This window comes from Amia ocellicauda, chromosome 20, assembly GCF_036373705.1.
Source record: "Amia ocellicauda isolate fAmiCal2 chromosome 20, fAmiCal2.hap1, whole genome shotgun sequence".
Taxonomy (NCBI): domain Eukaryota; kingdom Metazoa; phylum Chordata; class Actinopteri; order Amiiformes; family Amiidae; genus Amia; species Amia ocellicauda.
Genome location: NC_089869.1, coordinates 22,554,785 through 22,581,895, shown reverse-complemented (window position 1 = coordinate 22,581,895; position 27,111 = coordinate 22,554,785). Strand labels below are relative to the sequence as shown.

At 47.0% G+C, this 27,111-nt stretch overlaps 4 protein-coding genes across 4 annotated transcripts in view; 2 read left to right on the top strand and 2 right to left on the bottom strand.

Annotated features, from left to right (window-relative positions):
* adam12a (ADAM metallopeptidase domain 12a) overlaps positions 1-4,268 on the top strand; it is a 62,586-nt gene extending 58,318 nt beyond the window's left edge. The window contains exons 22-23 of the mRNA XM_066693126.1: positions 738-850; positions 1,015-4,268. Of these exons, the coding sequence (XP_066549223.1) occupies positions 738-850; positions 1,015-1,075 (174 nt within the window). The 3' untranslated portion in view covers positions 1,076-4,268. The remainder of the gene's footprint in view (positions 1-737; positions 851-1,014) is intronic.
* A 55-nt stretch (positions 4,269-4,323) lies between these two features.
* On the bottom strand, positions 4,324-11,924 carry fank1 (fibronectin type III and ankyrin repeat domains 1). Its single transcript, XM_066693128.1, has 11 exons — positions 11,708-11,924; positions 9,257-9,434; positions 8,506-8,630; positions 7,840-7,921; positions 7,373-7,447; positions 6,597-6,662; positions 6,316-6,481; positions 6,096-6,239; positions 5,716-5,793; positions 5,338-5,382; positions 4,324-5,236 (listed from the first exon to the last, which is right to left on the bottom strand). Exons 1-11 carry the CDS (start codon positions 11,718-11,720, stop codon positions 5,204-5,206), a joined length of 1,005 nt encoding a protein of 334 aa, XP_066549225.1. The 5' UTR covers positions 11,721-11,924; the 3' UTR covers positions 4,324-5,203.
* A 1,503-nt stretch (positions 11,925-13,427) lies between these two features.
* LOC136715750 (putative pre-mRNA-splicing factor ATP-dependent RNA helicase DHX32) lies at positions 13,428-23,582 on the top strand. Its single transcript, XM_066693127.1, has 11 exons — positions 13,428-13,775; positions 15,691-15,884; positions 16,226-16,598; positions 17,177-17,425; positions 17,546-17,639; positions 18,006-18,155; positions 20,039-20,230; positions 20,313-20,456; positions 21,304-21,494; positions 21,636-21,826; positions 22,977-23,582. The coding sequence occupies exons 1-11, from the start codon at positions 13,509-13,511 to the stop codon at positions 23,173-23,175; spliced, it is 2,244 nt and encodes a 747-aa protein (XP_066549224.1). The 5' UTR covers positions 13,428-13,508; the 3' UTR covers positions 23,176-23,582.
* On the bottom strand, positions 23,478-26,950 carry bccip (BRCA2 and CDKN1A interacting protein). Its single transcript, XM_066693129.1, has 7 exons — positions 26,761-26,950; positions 26,111-26,185; positions 25,712-25,792; positions 25,287-25,373; positions 24,984-25,171; positions 24,411-24,582; positions 23,478-24,258 (listed from the first exon to the last, which is right to left on the bottom strand). Exons 1-7 carry the CDS (start codon positions 26,902-26,904, stop codon positions 24,088-24,090), a joined length of 918 nt encoding a protein of 305 aa, XP_066549226.1. The 5' UTR covers positions 26,905-26,950; the 3' UTR covers positions 23,478-24,087.
* Positions 26,951-27,111: the final 161 nt, after the last annotated feature.

Here is a 27,111-nt window from a genome sequence, read left to right as displayed (position 1 = left end):
CATTGCTGCTGGGAGACATCCCTGATCAAAATCTGACATTATTGAGTGCACACCCAAAAGGTCGTAATCTAGGCCTGTTCGCTCAACGCCTGTCCCATGGCAAACACAGCCCTGATGATGTTATCTCGCCATACGGAGTGAAAAACGAGTCGAGTCGATTGCCGTTGTCACATCCCAGCTGCCAATCCTTGAAAGGCCGCTTGGCTGTACTCGGCACTAAAGCGAAACAGATTGTCGGGGCCTCGCTGGTGATGTCAACGCGAGCGACACAGTACTGATATTCAGTTTTTGAGTCAATAATCGTGAGAAAGCATTAAAACCACAATAAATTGTGATTTGCCAAAATGTTCTTTGTAAAAGAAACACAAATTGTTACATTATTGTAAAAAAACCTATCAATTCTCAATGATGTGCCGAGGCACCTTGTGTATGTAAATAAAGAATACATTCTACTTAATAAAGCTGCAATGCTAAAAACAATAATTAAATCACAACCCATATAACATAAAAATACAGGAAATTAAATTCCTGTTCAAGACTGAAAAAGCAGGAAGCACTTCTTCACACAAAGGGTTGTATTGGGAAGAAGTTACCCAGCCACGTTGTCGAAGCAGACACTGACCGACCTGGGCTCCTTCAAGGAACCGCTGGACAGAATAGTCAGCTCAGATCGTTATCATCACCTCCTCTCTCTGTGGTAACCTCTCACCTGTGTTTTTGTCATGTGCTCCAAACAGGAACGTGAGAAGCCCAGCCCCCCCCAGAAGCCCCTGCCAGCAGACCCCCGCGAGAGGGGCTCTCGACTGACCCGCTGCCCCCCCGCGGTGCCCCGCCTCACACAGCCAGTCAGGTCAGTGTGTTCCTAGACTCCCTGAGAGACACTTTCAACCTTAGCTTTGCCACAACCCTGCACATCCCGCTTCCTCTTTGACCGTGTTAACAGAATACCCTTCCGGTGTCCAGATTAAAGCTCACCTTTCGTTTTTGTTGTCGTCTTATCTCCGTTACTTCCAGACCGGCTCCCAAGCAGCCCCCAGTCATGCCAAAGCCCATCGTTGTCGCAAAGGTGAAGTAGCAGAAGATGAGACGCAAAAGACATCTGCAGACCAAGACACAAATTTGCACTACAGCTCAAGCGGACGCCTTTGGGTGACCTATAGAAACTTTAGACGCCCCGACTTTGACTAAAGGGACTGACTGAGCCGTCGCCTTAGCGCTGCGCGACAGACGGGTGCTATGAGTCCTTGCTCAGGTACTTGTAAATTATTTATGTTGTGTATTTATTGCAACGCGGTGCACTGTGGTAGACACTTTTGATGGTAACATTTGTGATTTTTTTTAAGCGAACTTGAAACATTGTACTGTTTTGCTCCACAGCTGAGGAGAATATTTTCTTTTCCTTGGTCTTTTTTATGATGAGCAAAAAAGAAAAAGTACTTATCAATTATGTGAAGCATTGTATCATCTTACACTCAACATTGTGCGACAGATGGCTATAATCATGAAGACGGGATACTTGCTAATGGACACAGAGGTCTACCAGAGTACTAAAAGGGACAGGTCTGATCATATCCAATGAATGATTTGGTGCGAATAATCCGGTTCCGTCTCCTGCACGACCTTCGATCGGTGACTGTCGGAGCAACACAGCGCCGTGTGCAATGGTGACTATCCAAGCGACCCACAATGCACAGCGGTCTCTCCGTCACTTGAACTACTGCTGTGTTGTTACCCGTTTCCCCAACCAGGTCTGAGACGACAGCAGTTACAGCACTTTATCAAACAGCTGGAATCAACCGATTCATATCAGACATCTTGGTCAAATCTTCAGATAAATAATTGCAAATCATATTACCATAAAAAAAACAAAAAAAACTACAGGTACTGGAAATCGGCAAAATGAACGAATATTTTAAATCCGAGCTGTGATCGCTTCTGCTTTCATCGAACTGGACGTGTGCAATAGAGACAGTTCTGGGGGCCTGACAGCGACGGTTTGTTTGACATGCGCTCAGCGTCCAATGGCTTCATCACATCCCTCGTCAGCCCCACCAGAGCCACCCCTTCGTCAGAGGACTTAGGGATCCACTTTCCCCAGTTTCCCAGCAGATTCTCCCCAGAAAGAACACATCAACGCTCCCCAGAAATCCACAGTCTCTCTTGCAAAATACAGTTTTCACAAAAATAAATCCAGTTAAATCTAAAAACCATGTTCCTGGTGGTTTAATCAGCTGTTTTGGGGCAGTCACATCCCGATAATATTCCTCAACACTGACTCAGCCCTCGTGTGAGCCTAAGGGTGGCGGGGGTGGGGGGAGTGATGCCAAGAGTGCAGGACAACCAGAGACACAGTCCAGCAACTTGATTGTAAACATATGATGTGAGCATCACAGCACTGTTATTACAAGGGCTGCAGAAAATGCTCATTTTACAAAAAAAATAATAATAATAAGGTAAAATGCATTAATATTGATCAGTGGACTCTGGTTACATCATGTGTGGCCACAAACCACTGTCTCAGCCCCTTGGCGACGGAATCTGTTCCTAACATTGTCCAGACGGGTGATCTAAAGATCGTGCATAAGCTGTTACTGACCAGTTCAGGTAAAAAGTGTGGTTTCAAGATTTTAAACCGTAGCTGTGCATCAGACTTCCGTCAGTTATTCCCCCTCCTCGCCAAACCACTTCAGCTTGAAGACGAACCAGACATTCCTCTCATGTCAAATCAACCTTAAAACACAGGCAACAGACACATCCGACAGCCAACACTGAAAATGCTAAGCATTTTGCTAGCATCTCTAAATGACACAATCATCAGAGCATCCAAACGACAAGAAATCAACAAACCAGTGCGGTAAACTTTCAATGCACAGATAAATCAATAATCATTAATAAAGAATGAATACAAGAGATAAATGTGCATCTCCTCTTTTCCATAGCTGTGCCATTTCTCTAAAACCACGTAAAACAAATCTTTATCCTACCTGTGTCTTCACCTGGAATAGAGACCTCTGCTTTGAAGATCAGTCTCCTCTTTCTCCTTCCACTGGACCTTCTCCAGGGGATCTCAGCAAGACAGAGAGCAAAGCCAGTACAGAAGAGTCACTTCCTTTTGATGATGTCTTTTAAGCAACTCCATTTCAAATTAAACAATAATAATAAAGGGGATCCAATAACTACACACTGATACACGAAACATGGACAGCAGATGTGAAAACTAACCCTCTTTGATGCCTCTCTCTGTACAAACTGCTCCCTGAAAAGCTCACACCAGGCCAGAGCCAAACTGCAATATAAAGAAAAAGCACCTGGTGTCACTTTAACAAGCACTGGTGAAAACCCTGACAAGATAACAAGGAACACACGAGGAGCAATTATCACCGCAAAACACTTGCAAACTCCAGTGACGAGGACACAAGGCAGACCTGTGGTTTGTATGAATAATAATCAAGAGAGAGAGAGAGAGAGAAAAGCAGGAAAGCGAATAAGAGAAGCTTCACTGGTCAAATTAACACTCATCAGTGAACCCTCTTCCCAGGGTAGCAATCCATGCACCACAACTTTCAGGCAAGTTTAAATAGTATGCTTTCTTTTTAGTTTACTAAGGTGGCGTTTACTAAGGCCTTCCACCTGTTTCACAAACCCCTTGAAGACAAAAGTCCAGAGACAACTGCTTTTGAGCTACTTGAACACTGCTACCGCACAGCATACAGGAAGAGGAAAAAAAAAAAAAAGGGGGGGATTGATATACCCGTCACGTCAAGCGGAGATGATGTCAGCTCCAGTCTGAAGACGTGCCATTGGTTGTCTGCATCGGCCAATCACAGTGCAGCCTAGTGCAAGGTGGCAGAACTAGACAGGTTTTTATTGGCCGTGCTCAACTGAAGGTTAGCCAATCCCCAGCGCGCTCAAGCCATACGCTTTCTCTGTTCAGTTACAGTACATGTTTTTTATTTTTGTTTTATTTCTGGACTTTTATTGTAAAACAAATGTATTTCATAAGAATTGAAAAGATAACCACTGCTTTTTTCCCTGTAACACAAAATCATGTATCAAACTCTAATATTTTGTGTACTTTGCCAATTTTATGAAGCCATATTACCGCTTTTGTAAGTATGATCAGCATTTTTCCTGTACTGTAAGACATGTTTTTTTGGGTTGTTTTGTTTTTGCTATATAGAAGTGTTACTGGTGAACACGTTACTGAGCATTTTTAAAGAACCAGTGTCTTTGTACAACAAGCATTCAATAAATATGTAAGAAACGTTCAGAGTTGTTTATTTTGTGAAATATTGAATGTAGGGCGGAAATAATGAAATGGGAGCAATTTCTTTAGTTGGATATTTTATTAAGAACCATCAATTATAAAAGCAAGTTGTATTCCAGCAATTAAGACTCAAAGACAAACTGACCATTTAAACGTTTCCTAAATATTGACTGTAGAGGACGTATTGTCACAGCTTGAACTTCCTGCTTTGCTAAATTAAAGCAGTGTTTGGCAAAGGAATTGGCAGCTGCTGCAAGAACAGGTTCAAACACCAGGAGGTGCCTCTACACAACCGACTGTGAGCGAATACAAGGACTTCAACACACGCTGCATGGGAACACAAATCTACAAATGCTGCAGCACACACAATTGGCGTTAGTGTGCGTTGATTAAAATCACATCATATACTAAATTAATTCAGTTAAGTCATATGGAGGATGAGAGAGGAATAACGGAACAGGACAGATTCCTACTGTTTTCGTGTGGAAGGTGAGGTCTGGTAAAGTCGCTATAAAAAAGCCAGAAGGGAGTATTGCTGAACTACAATTGTGCATGTGTGAAAAGATACTAAAATAACAACCAAACCCACATGCTGTCCCCATGCGCTCCCCCACACCGTGCAACGCTGTAAATAAAATGTATTTGCAGCAAAATAAATACAAACACGTCATATATGTATATATTTTGCCCCAAACCGCTCCCGACCGAGGAGGCTGTGATTCACTCTGATCTCACTTCCCAAACATTCACCACCGTGCAGCTGCACCTGGGTGTGTTAAAAGACACAAGCGGATGCACTGTGCAAAATCTGCGCTCTAAAATGTGGATATTAATTATGAAAAACGAAAACAAGAATGCAGTATTGTCCGGCAGCTCTCTCGGCCCACCTCAGCAGCTGTATCTGCACGTGAGTAATGTCTTCACGTGGCTCAGTTCTCACATCTTCGCTTCCAACAACTTGACGACATTCTAGAAATTAAAAGGAGACAGTTTTTACAATGACATCACGTACACTACAAACATCTCTTTACGAATACTAAGTGTACCCGGATTATAGGGCAAGGACTCACCAGCCTGTCGAAAGCTTTTGCCATTTCTGTCACACCAGTTCCATACTAAAAAAAAAAAAAAAGAAAGAAAGAAAAGATGTGGATTGTTTGGACCACCTGCTAAAACTGCCGACCTGTACCCCCTGGTAGCTTTAGTTTCTGGCCTTTCTATTCACAAATATAACGGCTGTCAGGTGTGTGTCTGTAGTTTATTTGTCAAGAGTCACGGTTTTAATCAAATTCCACCTCCTGTGAACGAAAGGAGGAACAGGAAGGTTCGTCTGCATTTCTGTGAATCGATTCAGCTGTGCGTCAACAAAGAACGACGGCGTTTCTGTAATAAAACATGAGGTTTCGATGGTTTAAATAAAGCTCTACTTCTGCCCCTGCGTCCGTTACCTGATTCTTCACGAGGGGATCGGCGCCCTTCTCCAGCAGTAACCGCACCAAGGCCTCGTGGTCATTGAGGGCTGCAACCTGGACAAAACAAATAATAACGGATATATAAATTAATAATATCGGCTTCTTAGACTCTGCTTTCAGGCCCAGCAGACAAGACCGAGCAGGTTTCTAATCACGCGGTGCGGCTCACAGGAAACATCAAGGTCCGTCTTATTTAACACCTTTCTTAAAAATAAAAAATAAGGTACATACAAGGAGCAAGCGGAATACAATTCAAATTGTGTCGCCTTCAGGGGTACATGACTAAATCACCTGTACGCAAAGCAAGTTCGGATCACAGTGACACCCAACCAACGCAAAGAAATCCACGTTTGTACCATGAGCGGGGTCTTCCCGTCCCTGTCCCTGGTATTGACGTCAGCTCCGGCTTTGACGAGCAGAGCCGCGATGGACGCGTCCCCAGTGAGCGCCGACACTCTCATCAGCGGAGTCCACTTGGAGATGGCGCCCTTGACATCCACCTGGGGACGAGAGTGTGAATGGGACGGTTGGGTCTGATGGGACCGATGGGGCCGATGGGACCGACGGACGCTATACCTCACAGCCGCTGTTGATCATATATCTGATGACAGCCAGGTGCCCCCCGTCCACTGCCGTGTGCAGCGCCGTGCAGCCCCCCAAGTCACGGGCTTTCCAAGTCGCCCCGTGTTTCCTCAGACACTCAATCACATCCAGGTGTCCGGCGAAGCACGCCAACATCAGACTGCAAGCACAGAACAACACGGCGGGGCCACGTCACTTCCACCCCCTCGCGAACTTGACATCCAAATGGGTTTTACTGGGTTTACGTGTCGTTTGTCGGAGGAAAACGGACACACCTGTCCTTCCCACTTCCGCTTGTCAGGTTGACTTCTGCTCCGTGTTCCACCAAAACCTGAACCAACCTATGAAACAGACAGACAACAAAAAATGTGTCAGCTTTCCTATAAATAGCCACTTGTAGTTGTAAGAACAGATATCTACGACAGAGCAGTGGTTCAATCTGAAAAAAGCTCATTTAACGCAGATTAAATAGTTTAAAGAAAAACCTCCCCCCCACCCCAAACACATCCACTCTTCTCTTCTCCAGAAAAAGGACTAGAGTAGAGAGAAGAGCAGAAGTTATGGCTGAGGTTCTCAACCCCTAGTCCTGGAGCTCTTGTGTCTTATTGTCTCAGCTGAGCTCTCACTTAGTTAAATCACTCACTAGACAACTGTAACGGTTTGACATCTGACGATAATTAAACACATCAAATTAATCTAATTTAGTCCACTTCAGTGTTCAGTCTCGTCATTTAGAGCTGAAACAAAAACAAAAGAGCGAGGAGCTGCAGGGCCAGGGCTGAGACCCATCGCTGTGTGGTCTCACAGTTCCCCCTACTGGTGGCATCACACTGTGGTCTTACCATCAACAAAAACGAAGAAGTACAACCACACAGTGCATTCTAACACACAATTACTCCACATTATCTGCACACGTCTATCTCAGTCCAACTGCCACACCACAAATCTTCAATTTCGTCTTGTCGCACAAAGAATCGTAGCGCTGTTTATCGAATGACTTTGTGAATTAATAAGAGAATGCATGCAATCAAGTCCAGAGATAGCCCAGCACCTGAGGTAGCCTTTCTGAGACGCCACCATGAGAGGAGTGAACCCCAGCTTATCAGGAACGTCCACTTTCACCACCCTGAAAAAACAAATACAGTTCATATAAACCACAGGCAGTCAATACAACAGAGCACTAAACACAGAGCAGGCATGTATATATCTCAATAATCTTATCAGAAATGTCTTAATCAGGGCAGAGATGAGAGGCCGGCTCTGTCATTTGTACTGAATAAATACTGGATGTGACGGACATTTTATTTTCTTTCTTTCAGGTTCAAGAAACATGTTTATTCAGTGAGCTTGGAATAAGGCCGATTGATTACATTGATATTTAATTTGATATACTAGTCAACAGATATTCTGGTCTACTGTACATAATAAAGATTCATTTAGTTTTTATATGAGATTTTGAAAAAGGTGAGAATTGCAACAACAGACAGACAGACATGTTTTGTGGAAGGCTGTCCTCACTTTGACTGCAACACCTTCATCACCTGCTCTTCGTCACCCATGCTCACCGCCATGTGCAGATGCCTGCAGCTCATTGGCTCTCCTAGAGGGAACCAATCAGACGTGAGCTCGGGGCAATCTCTACACACACCTGTGCCAGCTGTCCGAACACCGGGGTACACAAACATAATATCCAAACTAAAGCCCCCTGCTAATAACGTTACACGCTGATAGTAAGCGATTGTCCTCTAGTCCCTTAATAATTCCCCTAGGAAAGAGTCTAATCAAAGATGAGTGTGTTTCCCTTAGTTTTAAAAGAGAAAGTACATTGCTTGTGTTAATAAAAGATTCAAGTCTTCAAAATCATGAAGGGCATCGACCACATCAAACCAGAGGAGCTTTTCCAGATCAGCAGGGACACACGCACCCGGGGACACAAATGGAAATTGGGCTTCAAGGCATTCAAGACAGAAAACAGGAGACACTTCTTCACACAGAGAGGCGTCACAATCTGAACAAACTCCCCAGCGATGTGGCTGAAGAGACAATGTGGGAACATTCAAAAACAGACTGGATAGGATCCTTGATCACTTAGTTATTAATGGACACCAAACGAGGGCGATGGGGCGAATGGCCTCCTCTCGATTGGACACTGTCTTATGTTTTTAAGAGAGTGACTGTACTTACTCGTAGTAGTAACAGACAACACAGGACTGTAGATGTAGTTGCCAGCATTACTGACGATTTTAAGTCTGAACTTGTAAGAGGTGCTGGGCTCGAGACCCTCGACGGTGTATTTTGTACTGTAGCCACTGAAAACAAAAAGAGCCACAAATATTTAGCCAGCTGTTCGAAACGACTGCACAGAGAGAGGCATGTAATATGTAGTGTCAATGTCCTTTTTAAGAATATAATATGCTATGAACATGTCTCCCGTCACTTAAAGGGTGGCTCACAATTTTCACAAAGGGTTACAGAGAAAATCCAGTGAACTGATTGAGCATGAAGGGCTTCAAGACAGAATAACATAAAACATCTCAAAAAGACAGGGCGACAAACGTGGATGAACACAGATTTGATCGAGAGGCCATTTCCATGCTATTAATGTGAAAAAGTTACTGTGCGATTTAACACGAGTTCAGATGTCTGGGAATAAGACGCGAGGGAGATATCAAACGCCATAAATGCAACAGTAATTGCTCAGAATTAGGAGCCTAAATACAATGGCAGTATTACGGCTTCTCAGCAACTGACAATTGATCATTTATATCACTGTGCACATATTTAATTCATTGCAGCAGTGGATTAATATGAAACACGATTCTCTATTAAGATATAAAAGCTGTGAAATGACTGCTCTTGGTTAGTTTCCAAGCAGTGCTAGCACCAAGGCCTTGAGTTATTCTCTTTCTGTATTTTTAAGATGACAGACACTCACATGTAAACGGTTGCGAATGTGTGACTCTTGGGGTCTTCCTCCTGCAGAGAGAAAAGCAGCCACGTGTCCGGGGGGCCACCCCTGGTCAGCGTCCCGGCCTTGTCCCAGTCCAGCTCGATACAGTGGTGATTCACTCTGCCCACCACTGGGGGGTCCGGCTTGGAAAGCCCTCGAGAGACTTTTAAAAGAATGAGGTTCAAAGTAAGGTGCATTATATCATCCTAACATATTAAAAGCATTGATAGACTTTGAAGATGGAAAATAAAGGTTATGCGAGAGCCAAGGCCAATGTCATTCAAAGTCATTGACAAGTGGATTTTTTAAAGCACTTTTAATTGGTTGACTATTTGTTTTGTTGCTGATCAGTATATAAGATGGGGGTCTCAAACTGAATCCCCGGTGGGCCATGATTGTGTTGGTTCTCATTCCAACGGAGTCTTCAATTACTTAATTTGTCTTATTATTCAATTTGACAAGATATTTTACAGTCAGTCTAAAAGTGCATTTGATTCAAGGGGACAGGTGCTTTTAAAATATCCTGGGGCCTAGATAGGTGATTAAATGTATCCAGCTAATTAAACAATTAGACCAATTAAGTCATTGAAGACTATGTTGGAACGCAAACCAGCACACACACTTTGCATTAGAAACTCTTTTAAGCAGTGGTGTCAGACTCCAGTCCTGGAGGGACGGGGGGTTTCTGGTTTCTGTTCCAGGAGCTCTTGGCTCCTTAACTGGTCTAATTGAATGATTAACTGGATTAACTGAACACTTCTATCCAAACTCTGAATATTTTGAGTCAGCAACCTGTTTAAAATGATCAGCTGTAAAACTAAAATGTTCAAGTCTTAGATAACCCTGCCTGAGAAAATAATTAACTGAATAATTGAGAGCTCCTTTGGAGGAACAAAAACCAGCAGACACTGCGGCCCCCCAGGACTGGAGTCCGACACCCCTGCTTGAAAGGAAGGACTTTCTTTGTACATTAAATACTTCAAGACACGTCTGTCTGCCACTAGAGGTCACTGGCACATTATGGACAGGAAACTGCATTCAGACAAGGACAAGGCAAGTGTTTTACAATAGGCTGATTTACACTTTTACTTTGCTAGCTGACAGTGACAATAAACAGGGTTTAATGTGTCAGTATCACTATACACACATTCCCCCAGAGCAGGACTGAAAGAACTTGCCAACACACACCCAGCACCCAGGAAAAACCGCCTCTCCTACCCAGAAACAGACGTCTAACACCACAAACAGTCTGGCCTGGATTTCAAATTGTGCAACTTCAGTTCATTTCTGATTCTGTGTGTTGCAATTTTCTTTTTCCTTGAGGCGTCGCAAGCTGATAAAAGGCACAGGACAAAAAGAGTAAAAAAGTAAGAACTAACTAACTGCAATAATAAATAAATTACAGGTGGATACAAAGCCAAAAACATTCTTTAGGGAGGAGTATGAACCGAGCACAAAATTAAACTTTCAGTTTTCTTCTTGAATATGTTTGCAAATTACATAACTGTGCTTCACGATGAATGTTTAAAAATATAAAGTAGAACACACTTTATTTTAAGAAGCCTGTTTATGAACAGAAGAAAGTCATGCTTCTCTACAACAGTAAACGCAAGATATAGATCAACTGTGAACCTTCAGGTGGCATTTTCACTCCCACACAGTCATTTAAAAGACCTAGTTATGAAACTGCCGGTGACCCACATCTTTTCATACTTGTAAAGAAAAGAAACATTAGGGGCAATAGAGCAGGAAGTCACACTGAACAGCATCCGCACAAAGCGAGAAAAGTGATTTGTCCCCCACTTGTAACCTGATGACTTGAGTCCCAATGAAGGGTGGTTCCCCATATCATATTCATCTGCTTCCTTGATTTCTGCCTCTTTCTGACAACCACTGGAGAGGGTGAACACATTGGCTTTGGGTTGCCTTGTTTAATCACCTTTTAATTATTATTATTATTAATTACGTCTGTTTTCAGTAACCTGCCAAAGCTATAAATAACACAGAGGTTTCTCTCATCCTGGATGCAGGTGGGTAGACAGCAGAATATCAACACACATTTATTTATTCAGTGCTGTAAGACATCCCTTCCTGCCACCCGACACCGGTCCATTCAGGCCTGCCCGCCTGTGTGCCAGGCCTGCTCTGTGTGGCACCTGCTTATTTCATACTGCTTTACAAACCTACACACACAGTCACACACTGCTGTCCAGGTCAGTTATACATACCCAGGTACAGAAACAAATGGCTACGACAAAAACGAGGGCGAACTCCTTTAGTTTGACAAACGTCTAGGCCTAATGATGCAGTGCAAGACATCCCTGCAATCTGTACCACCGACTCAAACACAGACTGGCTAGTAAATAATGTATATATGTGGAGAGAGAGAGAGAGATGGCGTTACAACAGCTGAGATTCACAATAAAAACACATTACCTGTATACTCCATTGTAGTGATGTTAAATTATTGGGTGTAAACAAACGAGCGCCCTCGGCTGCCGGCCCGCTTCGCCGTTTGGACCTCCGGGCTCCCGTCCGCAACCAGGAAGCCGGTAATGACTCCACTTCAAAACACACGGTCTTCTCACACACAAGACAGCCAGGTGTTGGTTAATGTCAATTCAAAGCGCTTTCCATGGCGAGAAGCGTGTCTTGTATTAGAAGCACAACTGCAATTGATATCCAGACGTTTGGCTGCCAGTTTGGGGTATTTCAGTTTCAATTAAATCCCTCCATTCAGGGCTTCCCAAAGTGCGGCCCCCCAAAGCCAACCTTCAGCCACCCCTTTTCTGAAACCTTACTATATTTTTACACTTTCTGAATATTTTTTGTTACAAAATGGGGGGGGGGGTAATAAAACAACAAATAAAAAGGTATGATTTGGGACATATTTAGTTTTCATTGGTTAATTTTCTACTGCGCTCCCCCATCCAATGCAACCTGTGGAAATTGTCCCTCCATCACCAGACACTGGGATCCCCTGCCTTAATTGAACTCATAATTGGCCTAATCAGAGCTTATTACGCATTTTAAACCATTAGAGACGTCAGGTTGAATACAAAAGTATAGCAGGCAACAAAATGCTCCCACTTTTAGTAATTAAAAATGTAAAGGTTATTGAGGTTTTGGTTAATTGAGGGTGGCTCAAAAACCAGCAGGACACCCCAGGACTAGGACTGGAAACCAGTGCAGTATATTTTAACACTTGGGGGGGGGGGGGGGCCAAATGGTTATTTCCATTGTATGATTGGTCCAGATGTAGAAGGATTGATACACTTATGATTGGGACTTTTTGATTAAAACATACAACACATACAACATACAACACGCCTCACCTTAATTAGCAAAGAGCATCAATTCCCACCACTTGCCTAATGTGTACAGTGAGGTGACAGACAATGATAAGTGGTTAATAATAATAATAATAATAATAATAATAATAATAATAATAATAATAAAAATATATTTAAGATTTTAAGAAAACTGGATTCATAATGTTGATCATATATAATATATAGATAGAGAGAGACAGAGAGAGATTATCAAATAAACTTTACCTAAAGTATGACCCTAACTTTAACAGAGAGTAAATGACGATATGAAATGTATGCAGACACATCTTGTCCCCATTGTCCCCCGTCTGCCTCCACTTTTCATCCCAGAGCGGATTGTATTGTCCAGAGATTAATCGGTCACATGACCACAGTTATTGTCCAGAAATTAAGCGGTCACATGACCACAGTTATTGTCCAGAGATTAAGCGGTCACATGACCACAGTGACATGAGATGTCCGCAGCTCTGCGCGGATCCACCAATGGGAGACCTGGGACTGTGCAGATCTGCGCAGAAAAAAGAAGCCACCAGAGTCCCAGTCTGCCCAGCGCAGCGGAGAGCAGACTCGGGTGACAGCGGGCTGCGCAGCGGTGTGTCCGGCTCGGGTGGATGCACGGAGCCCCGTCCAGCTCGCAGCAGCAAATTAACTGCAACTGCTGGGAAAATAAGACGAACAGGCGCTGCAAGCCGCGGTGGAGCTCCGCAGCCCGGCCGGCTGCGCGCAGGGCGGCCGCGAAGTGTTGGATGGACTAGGGTCGACCTGCGCTCTTGCTCCGGGCAGTGGCCTCCTCAGGGCGGACTGCCGATCCCAGATCCCTGTCGGTGCCGGACCCGGGCACCCTCACGCCGGCGCATCGGAGAGGAGGCGCCCTGTCTGCCTGCTGCGGATCTAACGCGCACAACATGGCCGAGAGCGGTGCCCCGTCGGAGGAGGACTACTCGTTCCCGAGCGGCGGAGCGGAGTCGGACGGGGACGGGGGTTTGGACTTCGGGGACGATCTGGAGCTGAACCAGTTCGACGGGCTGCCCTACTCGTCCCGGTACTACAGGCTGCTGAAGGACAGGAAGAGCCTGGCGGTGTGGACAGCCCGGCCCGAGTTCATGGACAGCCTGGCCCAGCATCAGCTGCTGATCGTGTGCGGGACGGCGGGCTCCGGGAGAAGCTCCCAGGTCAGTGCGGGACCAGAGCACATCGCTGCGATCATGATCATGCATGTTGTAGTGATGCATCACATTGGGGTCTTTATTTACCGTGCGGATGACATGCATGGAGGGAAATCCCTTTCGCGCCTAAACATATAATACCGCTGTCTTTATGATGATTAGATGTGTATATTAAGTTGTTATAAAGGGTAAACAACAACAGCAGCAGCAAATGATGTGCACCTGCCACCTGTGCTTCTAACAGGACATGAATATGTTGCGTCACAGCATCAGGATGTGCACCATAGACTGAGCGTGTTATAGTGCTGCTATAGTTACTCAGTAAAGTTAGAACCTCTTTGCATCATGAGCTGAAATAAAAATTAACTTTCTGCTCTGAATAACTCACGGCATTGTGGGAGGGACATGAGGTGCACAAACAGAAGAGCTGTGGAAACAGTTGTAGCAGAGGTGACACAGGCTCTGACTGCATTCCCAACAGGTTCTTATTCATTTATGACCCATTAGCACATTGTATCTTATTTTTGTTGTTAAAAATATATATATATATTCACTCAATGTGCTTTGTATATTTGACCATGTCATTTCATGAGAAGATACAAGCCCCCTCCACACACACACACCAAACATTGCCAGCATGGTCTCTGTTGGCTCCTGTTTGGAGATACAGATGCCTAGTGAACTATGAAACGTGTCGGTGTTGATTAAAAGCCGAAGGAGGACATATATTTGACCACACACAGACACAAGAAGAGTATTAATCTCGGAACTTAATCGGACCATCATCTGTCCCCACCATTACTGGGCTGATAAAGACTGTAAATATGACAGAGCTTCAGCTGTAATCATATTTTCACAAAGACACGAAGCCATTGCCTTTAATTGATATGTGGCATGGCTACTGTAGCACTTCTGGAGTGTGAAGTGGTCTCGGGGCCTCACGTCTGAACAAGTAAGGTATGCATTATGAGTGTAAGTGTGTCTACAGGACGGGAGCTAATCATTAGACTCAAATGTGTCAAAGCAGCTGACAGGGAATACATACAAATAAATAAAAGTTAAACAAATGGTAGCCAAATTGGTGTGAAGACGGAATAATCCTAGTAGGGTTTAAATAAGTCTCCTGTTCAGCTAACGCAGACTAACCATCCCCTCCGTTTCACACATCATCTGTTCAGAAATATACTGCAGAAAAATGCATTAAAGAAACGTTGCTCCTGGACGGTGGAAGTGTCAGTTCACTACCTCAGGTCAGGCTCGGAGTCGCCCACAGAGAGCGGCTCTGTGTGGTAGATGCTCCGTCAGCTTTCTGTGACGGGGTGGGGGGTGGCTTTCCAGGCTGCTGGTCACGGACAGAGGGACAAGACAGAGTCCCAGCTGTGCACCGTGCGGGGCAGGTCTTCTCTCCCCGGCGACACCACAAGCATCACTCATTTAAAAAGCAAGGACAATACAAGTTAAGGGCGGGGGTGGTTGGCCCTGTCATGCTTAGTGCTGAAGTGGACCTCGGCAAGTGTGTTATCTGTAAAAGTCCTTACAGAGTAGCCTATGTAAATAAAGAGACAGATAAAGCTTTTGTGGTTATCGCAGAGAGGTGTGTTGTGTTGTGAGCTGTGAGGGAAGAGGCTGGTTCTGTTTTGTCCCCATGAAGGAGAGAGGAGAAATTTGGAGAAGTTTTCAACCCGAAGTTGCACTTTGGTCTGGAGCAGGAGGAAATGGGAGAGCATTGAGCAGAGCAGAGTACTGAAGTGGGCGTGGAGGGGCCGTTTGTAGTCCGTTAAAATAACCAACCCACTCAAATAACTTAATATCAACAATAAAACAACCTCTAATCTTCATGGTCATCCAGAATGCATTGAACGTGTCCTTGCTCTCGACCTGTGTTGTTGATAATGTTGATGTTCTTGTGGTCATGGTCCAGATCCCTCAGTGGTGTGCGGAGTTCAGCCTGTCCCTGCAGTACCAGCACGGCATGGTGGTGTGCACACAGGTCCACAGGCAGCAGGCGGTGGCCCTCTCTCTCCGCGTGGCAGACGAAATGGACGTCAACATCGGGCACGAAGTGGGCTACAGCGTCCCCCTGGAGACCTGCTGCTCCGCTGACACCGTGCTGAGGTCAGAGCAACACACACACACCCCTCCGCAGGGGCTGTCCCCACTCAAAGAATAGGCAACAATAGGCTGCGGGCGCTGGGGTAGTCGGGGGCTGGGGGGTTTGTTCCGCAGCTGCACAGCGCGGGTTGAGCATTCAGCCCATATGCTGGTCTTTAGCATATATATTGGCTTTTAAGAGCGGGGAGAGAACAAAAAGAGGAGACGCGATGAAAGGAGACTCAAACGCCGAACAAAAGAGGACGGGCGTGAGGGGTCAGAGACAATGTGTCAGGATTAGGGAGATGGAAGGAAAGTGTTCAAGTTTCTGCTGAACCTCTTCTAACACTTTAATGGTGTCACAGGTACTGCACGGACGACGTGCTGCTCCGGGACATGATGTCCGACCCCCTGCTGGAGCACTACGGGGTGATCGTCATCGACCAGGCCCACGAGCGCACCGTGAGCACCGACGTGCTGCTGGGCCTGCTGAAGGACGTGCTGGCACAGAGGCCCGAGCTCCGGGTGGTGGTCCTCGCCGCGCCGCGGACGGCCGACAAGCTGCTGGCCCACTACGGCACCGCGCCTCTGATCCGCCTGGACAGCCCAGGCCCGGCCGAGGTTGTCTACAGCAACAGCAGCCAGACGGACTACTTCTACTCGGCCCTGCGGCTGGTGCTGGAGATCCACCACACCAAGGAGGGAGGGGACATCGTTGTCTTCCTGGCTTCTGGACAGGTTAGATGCTACCCAGTTCTCCTCTCCTCTCTAATCCAAGATTGGAAAGTCAGAACAAATACAGAGGAGGTTTGACCCAGCCCTTCGTAGCGGGTTTACACTGGAGGGGAGAGAGAAGACGACTGGTAAACAATAAGCCGCTGTCAAGTCCTGGGCTTGTTCTTTGGATGCTTGTTGGGCTTGTTCTCAGTCTTTTTCTCTGAGCTGTACTGTGGCAATGCTGTTTAGACCCATTGCTTTTTAGATAATCATTTTGAAATATCCTCGGAGTGTCCAACACTTTGTTTGAGATGAGAAGCTATTGGATTAGGGATTTAAAAAGAAAAAAAGGAAAACAAAGAATCTGAATCTATCCTGTCTACTTATTAACCCAGTGAACAATGTCTCTTTCTTTGACCTTTGTAAGAGTGCTGGTATTGTCCTCTCCTGTCTTTTGCTCTCCTGGCCTGTCAGTGGAGATTTGTGGTCTCTGGTGTGTTTGTGTTTGTGGAGGTAGACTTTGACCCCGAGAGAGAGAGAGAGAGCCATAGTGTTTGTCTCCGGACTGGACTCTGACTCGACGCTCTCCTCTCCCTCAGGAGATCGACTGCGCCCACGATATCCTCAGGGAAGAGGGAGCGAAGCTGAGCCCGGACCTGGGGGAGCTGGTGCCCGTTCCGCTGTGTCCAGCGCAGGGGGCGGGCGTCCCCAGCGTGGGGGAGGACCTGGATAGGAACGTCAAGGCACCTGGAAGGAGAGTCTTCCTCACCACCAGTCAAGGAGAAGACCTGTTCTGGGCTATAGATACCGTGAACTTCGTCATCGACGCCGGCATGGAGAAGAGAGAGGTGAGGGAGACTGGACTTTGAGGGGTTGCCATTGAAATGCAGAGGCATCCCCGTATGGATAAGTTGCAGATGATGCCGACTCTCGGCGTGTGACGCCTCTTATTTCACTCCCTCTGCTAGGTGTACAATCCTCGGATCAGAGCCAACTCCCTCCTGGTGCGTCCGATCAGTCGGAGCCAGGCAGAGATACGCAAGCAAATCATCGGTTCCACAGGTAGGACTGAAACGGATCCACAATGATGTAATCTGAATTATAATGTATTTCTTTTTACTGGGAAGACCGTATCCTGTATCTGGCAGGGAGGTTGTGTTGAAACTCGCAGCGCTAGTTCTGGAAAAACTGTCTCCTGTCTTCCTAATGGATTCAGATATTTTAATTGGAGAATTCAATTAAATAAACAGGACTGCATTGTGTAGAGGTGAAGCTGATCTCAACACTCAGCAATCTTTGTGTTATGGGCTGCACGCAATAGTACAGCTAAATGCCATTAAAACAAGTGGCGTAATTAAATAAACGGTCTGATCCAATCAGCCGAGCATTCAAAACGACATAACTAACGGCCCAGTTTGATTCTGCCAGGGAAGTGTTTCTGCCTGTACCCAGAGGAGGCCCGGCTGCCGGAGGAAACTCCCCCCCACATCCTGGAGTCCAACATCACGTCCACCGTGCTCTTCCTGAAGCGGATGGAGATCGCGGGCCTGGGCCACTGCGAGTTCCTAGACAGACCAGGTAAGGAGAGCACAGGGGGGGGATTGACGATCGTCAGGCTGGCCACCAGCCCTTTCGGAGAGCTGATTAAGGCATAAGCCAGGACGGCTGCACACGTCCAGACGGATGACCTGACGTGTTTTTATCACTCCAAACATAAGAACCATTTTCCACAGTAGAAAAGGACTCCAGTGTCACTTCTTGGGAAAGGTTTTGCCGGTGGATACCTGCGAGTAAATAAAAGCAGCTGTAGTACGAGTCACAGGGCGACGTGGGGGTTAACGCTGGCTTAACAAGGAGAGGGAGAGATGGGCACGGTCCAGGTTTGCTTGGCCGACGTCGGTGGCACAGATGGGGCAGGCCTGTCCGCTCCCGGCCTGTTATTCGGAAGCAGTCAGCTGTGCGTGAGCCGAGCCGACAGCCCTCGGCCGGTGGCTATTGTTGGAGTGCCAGGCTGGCCCTGTGTGGGAAAAACCGACTGTGTGCTTTATCCCTGTTGCCGCTCCATACGGCAGGGGCCCGGAGAGAGGCACGATGTCATTAGCGATTACAGCTCTGCTGCGTCAGGCTCTCGTGCACAATGGACAGGAAGCCCAGCGCTGTCCAGGAATGTCGAATCACCTCCATGTCAGAGTCCGTCAGCCCGGTGATCGAGGTGAAATGTCGGCCGTTGAAGAGTGACCCGATTCAGAAGTTAATTAGTTCTCGCTGTCGTTAATTAAAATTTAGATGCCGCCAATCTGGGCTCTGGCTTAGCACTGATTAGGTAACGTCTGGATCAGAAGGTGACGTCTCCTCACCTGCGATCACGGAGACACGAGAGTCTTGATCTTGAGTCGGGCTCTCGTGCTGCTGCAGTATCGATGCAAATCTCTCTCTCTCAGCAGTGGCTCCTGAATCCCTTTACAGCTACTTTTTTTGTCTTTTTTTATGGTGAAAAGAGGCAATAAATTAAATGACAGCTGCACCGTCATCTCCACAGGAAACTGCCCTCAGCCTCCCCCGGACAAGAGCAGAGCCCCCGTTCTCAGCTGAAGGGGCTGATTTATGACACGGAATGAGCACGGACCATTAAAAGTAAATTTTCCCTACAATTGCACTCCTTTGAGTAAAGTAAACCTCAGAGGACTGAATAATGACATCAAATCATGTTAAAATAGTTGCTGTGAAAGAAGAGATAAGATCAAAATCATATAACTTTGCAAAAAAGTGAAAATAAAAGTTAGGTAAACAAAAATTCCGCCCGTTAAATATGTTCTTTGACTGCTGGATCAAGCTTTACACTAACGCCATAAAAGTAAAAAGTAAAGCGCGTTCTGCATCCCTCTTCCCAGCTGTGTCGCCTGCCCCAGGTGGTAATTGTGTAAAGAGGTGCAACTAGAAAAGGAGCCGCATTCCTCCGATTCTCCAGAAGATCAATCATCCGCCGACGCTCGGCGATGGCAGGAGTCCCTGGGTTGGAAGAAAAGGTAGCAGAGCATTGATCGCAATCAACACCACAGTGATCGCCTGCCTGGACTCGCACGTTCCTTCTCCTTGCCACCACACCGGGCCGGCACCCCCTCCAACGCACCACACGCACTGCGGACGCGGTAGATTAAATCCAGCGCATGGAAAACACGCATGTCCTCTGTAGACCCTGCATGCTTGTCCCGTGCCTCTGGATGCTGTACGAGCCCCACAAAGCTTCTGACTCGCTGGGGAAACCTGTCGTTTTTGTCCCTGCCCTTGTGCTTCATCCCGAGAGAGCCCAGCGTTGCTCATCCCATCCATATCAGCGCACGTGTGCACGGTTGTAAACTCATGTTGTTGTTCTCTTGTAAACCTGGGCTAATCTGCCAAAGGGGTAAAGAATAATAACCGTGCAGCGTCTCAGGATTGTCCGCTCTCCTCGCCCCCCGCAGACCCCGAGGGTCTCATGCAGGCTCTGGAGGAGCTCGACTACCTGGCGGCACTGGACGATGATGGCAACCTCTCGGAGATTGGCATCATCATGTCAGAGTTCCCCCTGGACCCCCAGATGGCCAAGGCGCTGCTGGCGTCCTGCGAGTTCGACTGTGTGAGCGAGGTGTTGACCATTGCCGCCATGCTGACAGGTACCCCCCCCGCCCCCGGCACAGCAATGGCACCCGCCTGGACACGGACGAGTGTTTAAACTCTGTTCCCGTCTCGTTTCAGCACCCAGCTGCTTCCTGGAGCCCCCCAGGCAGGCGGCACTCGGCTCCAGACGGGCGGCACAGTACTGCTACACCAAGTTCCAGCACCCGGAGGGGGACCACTTCGCCCTCGTCAACATCTACAACGCCTACAAGCAGAGCCAGCGTGAGTCCTCGGGCGGACGTCTCAAATGCACAGCCCGGATTTTTGTCGTTTGTTTGTTCATTTGATCCATCTAATCTCTTTGTGGTCTGAGTGAGTCACTGCAACATTTCGAAACCTCTCTCCAGGACTGGTAAAGATCCTGAACCCAGAAGCACAAATTAATTGATAAATTAAATAAATTAATAAGTAATCAGATAAATTATGTAGCTGTGTTGGGTGAAAATTAGAAGTTTGAGACCCCCGTCCTGCAGCGCTGACAGTTTTATTAGTGCAGTTTAGCCAATGCCTAATAAAGCTGCCCCTTCCTTGCACTTCAGAAGTCAGTTTCATTGCAAAACCACAGCCGGTGTGAAAGCATGCCGTAACCTGTTCTTCAGCACTCCCATATCTCCATCGGCTAACCTGCAGAACAGGTGTGGTCATGTGACCGAGAGCACGGGGCGAGGAATCCAGTGTAAAACGGAGATTAGAGAGGAGGAGAACCGGACTTGCACTTGAATAACACGGGCTCAGCTCCCTGCCTACAGTTTTACGGTTGTTTACGAAACGCAGGTACTTTAAAAGACTAATCCATGAAATAATGAATAAAATAAACTGCACACAGTAAGGTACTTCTGTTATAGGAGTGTTGCCAATCTTTTCAGCTGCAGTTTCTATCAATCCCTATAAACAAAACCAGGAGATCAGATATTTAAAATAAATAAAATCTGTATTCTTCTACAGCAGTGAAAATCCACCCTCGTGATGCTAATTGTGCCTCAGCTGTGCTTGTGAGCCTGACCCACTGAAGGACCACAGTTCTGTCCATTTCTCATGCTGAAATGGGCCTGTTTTTCCTTTCACACAGACTCGAACCCAGAGCAGTGGTGCCAGGACTGTTTCCTCAGCCACGCGGCGCTCCAGACGGCCGACGCCATTCGCTCGGAGCTGACGGATATCCTGAAGCGCATCGAGCTCCCGATCTCCGAGCCGTCCTTCGGCACCAAGGGCAACGCGAAGAACGTCAAGAGGGCCCTTCTGTCGGGCTTCTTCATGCAGGTACGAAGAAGAGATCAACTGAAAACACCCTGGCTCACCTGACTTATGCATAGAATGACAGAGTTGAATGACGGAGAGAGAGTTGGGCACAATTCCCGTCACACACTGCATTTTCTCCTCCTCCTCTACTCCCTTCATCAGATTGCCAGAGACGTGGACGGCTCGGGAAACTATTTCATGCTGACCCACAAGCACATGGCCCAGGTCCACCCACTGTCCAGCTACGGGTCGAAGGCGGAGAAGCTGGGCCTCCCGGAGTGGGTCCTGTTCCACGAGTACACGCTGTCTGAGAACAACTGCATCTGCACGGTCTCTGGCATCTCCCCTGAGGTGTAAGTGGACACCCCCGATTCCTTTTGCACAGCCCTGGTCCCAGAGAAGCCCCTGCCCTGCTGGTTTTTATTCCAACAGAGCTCTCAATTACTTAATTGAACCTTTAGTGAAGTGACAATCTACTTAGATTGGACTTTTGAAATTGTTTAATAAGAGTTGGTTCTTAAATAAGTTCCTCATAGAATTCTATACTTAACTTAAACCCCCTATTGTTTAAAATAATTAAAAGGCTCTGATTTAGGAAATTTGTTAAATCAAGGGTTCAATTAAGTAATTGAGCTCTGTTGGGAATCCCTATTTTACAATACCAGGTGTGGCTCTTGTTGGAAAGAAGTGGAATTTATAAATCAATTTCGGGAGTAAGACAACTCCGATGTCGTCACACTCACTTCCGGCCAAAGAGTATAAATACCCCGTCATCAACACCCCCCCTAGCGTTCGTTGTTTTGCATCCCACCACCTCCCGTCACCGGCTCTGCAGCAGCTCCTTGGCTTAGTCCCCATAAGGGGGGAGGTTTGACGGTCTGGACCCGGCTTCAGACCATCATTCCTGTAGCCAAGAGAACAAGCCAAACCAAAATCACACACCCTTGCCCCCACGCTAATCGGTGTTGTCCAACTACTGAAATGAAACTCCACACCCCTTGGCTAAATTAGGTTTCTTTAAATACCAGAGTCACATCCAATTACAAGAGTAAGATAATTGACTCAAGGGATAAAGGAGGTCCGATTTGTTTTCCTCCTCCGTTCAGGCCAGAGCAAATATTTGAGTATAATGAACAATGGGCAGAAAACAACATGTTCAAAATTTTGCTGGAAAGAGTTTATTATCCAAAGCTACTACAACGGCAACAAAAAGAGATTATTGTAATGCCCGGCCCTGAGCTGCAAAACATCCTTAATACCAGCCCACTGTGATTGGTTCCCCCCACGGACAATTGCCGTATAAGGGTTCAGCTGTGCCCGGGCCAAAACAAATAGGAGTGCTTGTTTTTGAACAGGATGTTGAAACTTAAACAGTTGACAAAGGATAGAATCCATTGATCAAAGGTGTAAAAAAATGAAAGAAACCACTGTTGCTAATGAAAGTAGTAGCAGTTAATAAGTCATCCCGAGCATTAAGAGCCCTTTGTTTCGGCTGTTCTCCAGGTTCATCCAGATGGCCCCGCAGTACTTCTTTTACAATCTGCCCCCTAGCGAGAGCAAGGAGCTACTACAACACATCATCGACCACATGACCTCGGCAGAGCGGAGGAGCCAGAAACCCGAGCCCATCGTGCTGCCCAGCGACCCGGCGGACTGCCAAGAACCGGCCAACCAGCCTTACGAGAGATGCGTCGTCCAGTGACGGAAGAGACTCTGAACTCCCAGTCCGGTTCCCCTCGTTCACACACAGAAATAGACTCTTTACACAAAGCATTAAATAATACAATACCTTCTACTGCAGCATAGTCACGTTAGGAGAGAGAGATTCAATCAGGCCCAACATGGAGACAGGGATTAATGTTCGATCTAGGACTGTCCTAGAGGTAACAGGGGGGGGGGGGGGGGTAACACTGTAACACTGCACACCAGTAGGAAGACACTAGAACAATCTTTGCACACACAGTTTTCTCGTTGGTACTTCAATGACAGGCGACACGGTACAGCTCGTTCCGAAAACCAGGTTTTAATTTTGTCGGTCAGATGCTTTGATGACAATGTAATATCTTATGTACAGTATGTGCTTTATGGATTAAATTATTTCAAATGAAACCGCTTTGAGTTTTGGTCCGAATCGCATCAAATACCGAATCGGCGCCGGGTTTGTACACTGGACAGGAGTTCTGGACAAGAGATGGGAATAATATTGGGCGAGATCAGATTTTTCAGGGTCACGGGATCGCATTTTAATCGAGACAAAATACAAGAGAATGGTCAGGCGGGAGACGGGTTTCCTGTTTCTGAGAGATCGACTAATCTGAATGAGATGAAGGGGAAAAAAACTAAATACCGCCCGCCATTATCCTTGTTGCTCAATTTGAGCTCCCCCCCACCCACTCAACATCAGTACACGTTCATCAGTCGGTATTAGGATAGAAGTGCGTGAGGTTGTAACGCGCCCTGAGGAGAACCACACTTGTCAAGACTAATTCCTCACAAGCTCAGCGAAGGACCGTTTCCCAGTTCACTCTGCGCCTTCCACACACTCGCATCCTAAACAAAAAGGGCCGTCGCGTAAATCGCTGACCGGCATCTTCCACGTCACGCTCGTCCAGATCTACACGGTCAGATACTCTCTGAGCTTGTCCATGATGGCGCCCATCCTGTCGGCGGGGATCAACATCACGGTGCGGAGCGGCTTCATGGGGACGTCGTCGAAGGACCAGCGGCCGCCCAGGCAGCAGTCGGTCTCCTCTTGGACGGAGTAGTTGAACTTCACGGTTGCTTTCTGAGAGGGAAGAGAAGAAAGACATCAGGAAGCCAGCCGAGTGTGAGTGACGCCGCGCTCTAATCCCGGCCAGACCGTCCGTCCAGCCCTCCAGGCCGGAGCCCTGACCCGGAGTGATTGAAGACCGAGCCCACGAGGGCTGACACTCTTACCTCGTAAAAGAACTCCTCCTCGGCGTTGGCGAACCTCAGCTCCTCCGTCTTTGGGGCGCCCACTCTCCTCACGTTGCTGCTCTTCGCCTCCTTGCAGGTCTTGCTGACCATCAAGTAATAATGGCACTTGCCACTGGGCTTGTTGGTCCTCTGGGCTTCGGCGATTTCTTCCCTGGATTCCCAAAACAAAACGGAAGATTGTTTTATTTCCTCCCCCTCTTTAAAGGGCGTCCAAAGAGAGCGGCCACTTAATGTCCATTTTCCCTGTAATGGACATTAATTTATTTAATGGCACTTGCTAAAGTGCTCCATCTGGAGTGAGGTGACCTACATTAGTGAGTGCATTAGTATGGCACATGTCCACCGTGCATTTAGAATAATTAACATTCAATTGCATAATCCCACTCGTCCAACAGATTTTTAAAGAGCTATAAAAACCAACGTTTATTCGTTTTCTGGAACAAGCAATGAAATTTACATTTTATCTAGTTACATCCGATTGATTATACAATATATACATATATAAGAAAGTGGGTGTGTAGGAGAGAGAGAGAGAGACACACACAGACTCACTGGAGTTGCTTGTGCAGGGGCAGGGCGATCTGTGGCGGCACGTTGATGAACCTCTCACTCAGCAGCAGACCCACAGGCTTGCTGGTGTCTTCCAGGATCTTCTCCAGCTGCTCGGTGTCGCTGTGGGGGCAGCACTTCTCGCTGTGGCCCAGGACCAGCTCCTTAATCTGCTCCACACACGGGGTGCCCTGCAAACACACACACATTACACAAACTCACAAAACAGCACGCGAGTCACTGGGGGGGATGGGAACAGCTCAGTGGCATTCTCGGACCCTCAAACTACGGCGGCTTTCTGCTCACCTTTCTCTCGGTGAGGTTCAACAGGCTGATGAACCCAAACACTTCATCGGGGTCCTCGTCATCGCTGTCCTCTGGGACCTCCGCTTGCTGGACCAGAGGAGAACAGACGTCAAGACCAGGGATGATCAATAATCAATACCACCACGGTCAATACTGTGAGCAAACCTGTGTGGCGTTCCCATATCATGTTGAAGTTAACCCCATATTCAAATCTAAGAACCACCTGTTTAAGTGTACATAGAATGATCTAATAAATAAATGCACTAAATTGATTTACAGCACCAAATAACCAGCTCATACATTAATCTCTGGGTCATAAAACGTATAAACGGCACAACAGTGAGCATGTAAAGGCTGATTTCACTGCTCAGAGGAGAAAGGAGGAGATGAACGCTCTGCTGATGTGTTAAAAGACGCGCTCTTACTCGGATGACGCTGCCGATGTGGCTCTGCTGGATGAGGAGGTCGGTCAGCTCCGGCAGGTTCACGCTGGCCTTCAGGAACAGCTGTCACAATCATCAACACAAAGGATAAGTGATCATGCACATCTCCTTTCACGCTCTGCAGTGATGCGCTGGTTGTACCTCGCCCAATTTAGGGTCAAGTTCAGCAGAAAAGTGCATGTTTGTTAATTAACTATGAATAGGCTACTCCCAATTAAACACACAGTGGCATTAGAATTATTGTACAATTACTAAATATTTAGTTCTACGCATTAAAAAACACACAGAGACTTCCTCCATACAGACTATTACCTCCCACCACGTTTCTTGAGCCCTGCTGGACAAAATAATACCGAGTTATTATAACTGTACTAGACGAACCTGTTGCAATAGCTTCTTGATCCCGTTGTGGTCGTTGTGGGACATTGCGTGAGCCTCAAAGTCAATATTCACCTCCTGCAAACAAATCAAAGCACAACTCAGGAAGACACCATGTGGATTAAGCAGTGACGTCTTTAAATGTCCTCTTCAATCGCGGAAGTGTCGATCATGCCAAGACACATGGGCTGCAACATATAAACAAACCGGGGCGGACCGAGGGGCATTGTGGGTAAAGTGGGGTCCACACATGGGCTGCTGCAAAGTGAAATCAACTACAATACATGATTGATTGACAAGTCTGACATTACTACCGTAAAATGAAATTCAAGTACTTGAAACAAACTACCTTTAGGACACACTGATGCAGGCTCACACGTGTTCCTGTGTATTGCGCATGATGTATGTTGGTGTGCATAAGGTAGTTCTGACACGTGTGAGACGTAGTCAGCATTATATCCATCACCGACCTGTTGCTTCACCAAATAATAACACTTTAACGGCTGCAACTACATTATTTTCAAATTCAGCCATTTGTACCGACCGGGTCCGGTATGACTGACCGCGGTGGTGCGGGGGTCGAGCCGCAGAAACAGCCCCGGGTGTGAGTGGTGTTTTGCCGCTAGGCCACGCAACCGCCACGCTGCTCTTACCTCGCCGATCTCTTCGTCCGAGTCGTCGGTGTCCTCCTCTCCCGAGTCTCCTTCCTCCTCCAGCCCTTCATCCGAGCTGTCCTCCTCCTCCTTCCCCGGGCTCTCGGCCATTCCCACGGCTCGTCTTTTCGCGGAGGACGCCATGCTGCACAACACTTAGGACAACAAAAAGGACGGGGGGGGCAAAGGTTATGAAGTTGAACGTGTGTGTTATGGAGTGCGAAACTGCACCACTAGTGTCGCCATCTTGGCTCAAATGGCTCCAGTATATGGCCGTGTGAAATCTCCTGACGGGAGCCGTAATGTCCTCTGTTTCGTTAGAGACGAGACGATGAAAAAGGGGGCGGGGTT